This window comes from Hipposideros armiger, unplaced genomic scaffold (assembly GCF_001890085.2).
Source record: "Hipposideros armiger isolate ML-2016 unplaced genomic scaffold, ASM189008v1 scaffold_1446, whole genome shotgun sequence".
Taxonomy (NCBI): Eukaryota; Metazoa; Chordata; class Mammalia; order Chiroptera; family Hipposideridae; genus Hipposideros; species Hipposideros armiger.
The window spans coordinates 77273-79976 of NW_017732796.1; the positions used below are offsets into that span (position 1 = coordinate 77273).

The 2704-nt window shown below is 44.0% G+C and overlaps 1 protein-coding gene across 1 annotated transcript in view; it reads right to left on the reverse strand.

The window, feature by feature from the left end:
- MSRB2 (methionine sulfoxide reductase B2) overlaps positions 1–2704 on the reverse strand; it is a 41258-nt gene continuing 38554 nt past the window's right edge. Inside the window, exons 6-7 of the mRNA XM_019633940.1 lie at positions 1508–1647; positions 1–1327 (exon numbers count right to left, since the gene is read on the reverse strand). Of these exons, the coding sequence (XP_019489485.1) occupies positions 1223–1327; positions 1508–1647 (245 nt within the window). The 3' untranslated portion in view covers positions 1–1222. The remainder of the gene's footprint in view (positions 1328–1507; positions 1648–2704) is intronic.

Here is a 2704-nt window from a genome sequence, read left to right on the forward strand (position 1 = left end):
ATATGATAACCAGCTGTTAATGGCGATTTATATTTTTGTAACATGATCACAATATATATGAATATATCTAAAAACCCACTAATGTTTGGAAACCAGAATATAGCATAAAAATTGTATTCATAGCCAGTATCCACCATAAATATCTTGATTCATCAAACACCACAGGATGAGTCAAAAGGCTATTATATTAGGCCTTGGGCTGGAACTGCCATCTTCCAATAGTTTGCCAAAATGACAAATACAAAAGGAAAGAGAGGAACCCGTTACACGTTTTCTAGGCCTTTTAGGAAGCACAGAGCTATTCCTTTGGCCACATACACGTGACTCCACAGGAAAGGCGATACCGTAGACATGAAGGGAATGCCCCACCAATGTTACCAGGGCGTGGCTGGAAGAGTCTACAGTGTTACCCAGTGTGCCTTTGGCGTTGTTGTAAACTAACAAGGTTAAGGGCAAGGTTCTTGCCAACAGAACTAATGTATGTATTAAGCATATCTAGCACTCTAAGAGAAGAGGTAGTTTCCTGAAGGAAAATGAAGAAAACTGATCAGAAAAATAGTGTTAGGGGTTACATGATTGCATAAAGTTATCAACATTCAGTAAATTGTTCACTTAAAAGAAGTGCTTTTTATTATATTTGAAAAATAGGAGTCCTAGATTCTGACTGTGTTATAGGGACTAGAATAATGGGGAGAGGACTGGATGTGGGCTCTAGAGACCTGCTGTAGTCCTGACTGCCTCCCGTCCGTCACCATTCCTACCTCCAAAAGACAGCTCTTCCATACTGCTGTTCCTCGGTGCTTCTTTCAATGCTGGGTTGCTGAGTAATCTCATATTTCCTTTTTCTTTCCACTTGATCTCTCACCTATAAGGACTTAACCACAGCGGAAATTTCAGGGTAATTTTGCAGGAATTTTCTGGCTGGTAGTCCATCAGCCTCCTAATGTCCCCAAAGAGTGATGCCCTTGGGTCCCAGGCACAGCCTACAGAGTCAGTTTGACGGAAATGGCTGCCCCTCTGTCATTCTGTGAAATTCCACAGTCAGAGCTGGAGTCAGGATTGAGTTCATTACAGATAAGTGAGTTAGAAAAGTTGTGACTTACTGGGTGCTAGCAGCAAACTTAGCTTCGTTTCATAGTAAATAACACAAGTCATTTACATGAATTATGAAAATTGAGGGTGTCAAGGAAGGAGTGGCAAGGGAAGGGAACCTCGGAGAAGGTCAGTGTTTCCCTGGTTTGAACTTCAGTGCCAGGCTGTTGATGCAAAACCTCTGACCAGTAGGCCCAGGTCCATCAGGAAACACGTGGCCGAGATGAGCTTCACACTGCAAAGGAGAGAGGCCTCTGTCATTTCTCCACTGAGACAAAGCTCTTTACGTAAAACTAGACAGGTGAACCCCACGTGGCNTAGTGGCTATCTCTGGGTGTTGGGATTATGGTGACTTAGATTTTCTCCTTTTTGCATATCTGCATTTTCTAGATTTTCCAAATTGAATATTTATTACTTTCATATAAGGGTAAAATGATTTACAAGTAAATTCCTTGATCTGGAATCGATATCCGAAAGGAGTGTAGAGCCCTGAGTGAAGTATTTTCACCCCCTCCCTGTGGTGGTTAATGTTTCCACCTATAATTTGAGTGTTAGCTGTTGGGAGAAAATAGTTAGAATTATGACAAACTTTTGCCCTCCTCTGCAAAAAGAAGAGTTTGGGGTCAGTATTGACCTTGATAAAACACATGAGGCAGAGACCGGCTAGTGGCAGACCACTTTCTGCAGACAAGAGAGAAACAACTTCTATCTTCATTTTTAGCTCAGAGCACATCTAAAAGACCCCCAACTAAACTGTTAACAGTTGGTTCAAAAATATGAATCCCTTGAAATAATTTTGATTTCTTCGTTAAGATGTTTTTATGTAGGGCCGGCTGAGTGGCGCATTGGTTAAGAGCTGGCTTGGGACACCAGAGAGCCCGGGTTCGGATCCCACATATGAAGCCAGTGACACTGCCCTCTACAGCTAAGATGCTGAACAACAGCTCGACCTGGAGCTGGGCTGCCGTGAGTCGCCGGCAAAGGCAGGTGGGTCGCCATGGGCTACCGTGTGTAGGCAGCAGCCAGTGTGAGCGGCCAGCAGCCGCAGTGAGCGGCCGTCCAGAAGCCGGCGAAGCAATGTTCTCCACAACTAGACTGAAGAACAAAAGGACAGCAACTTGTCTGTTCTCCTTCCCCCAATTCCCCAATAATAATAAAAAAAAAATCTATAAAAAAAGATGTTTTTATGTAATAGGAAGAAGAAATTGGGTTGACTGAAATTTGGACTTCCACTAGGGAGTCCAAATACATCATCATCCAACTAGGACATTGTAAGAAGGGAAAGAATAACTGATGAATAACAGGACAATCCAGGCACATGGGGCATACTCGTAAGGTCATCCTAACTACGACCACTGGAGGCTCTGTGTGCAGCCCAGGACACAGACTGCCAGGCATCCAACATTCATTCCATCATGCAAGGAGTGTTTGTTGAACAACTTGTGGGACCCAGACACTATGCAGGTCCTGGAAAAACAGCAGTGACCATGACAGACTTGGGTGGCTCCCTCTGAGTACATCACCTCCATGGAGAGGACCAGCCCTGCCTTCGGAGACGTCTCCAGGGCCCACTGCTCTGATGTAGCACAATGTTAAACTCTGGCTTTTTAAG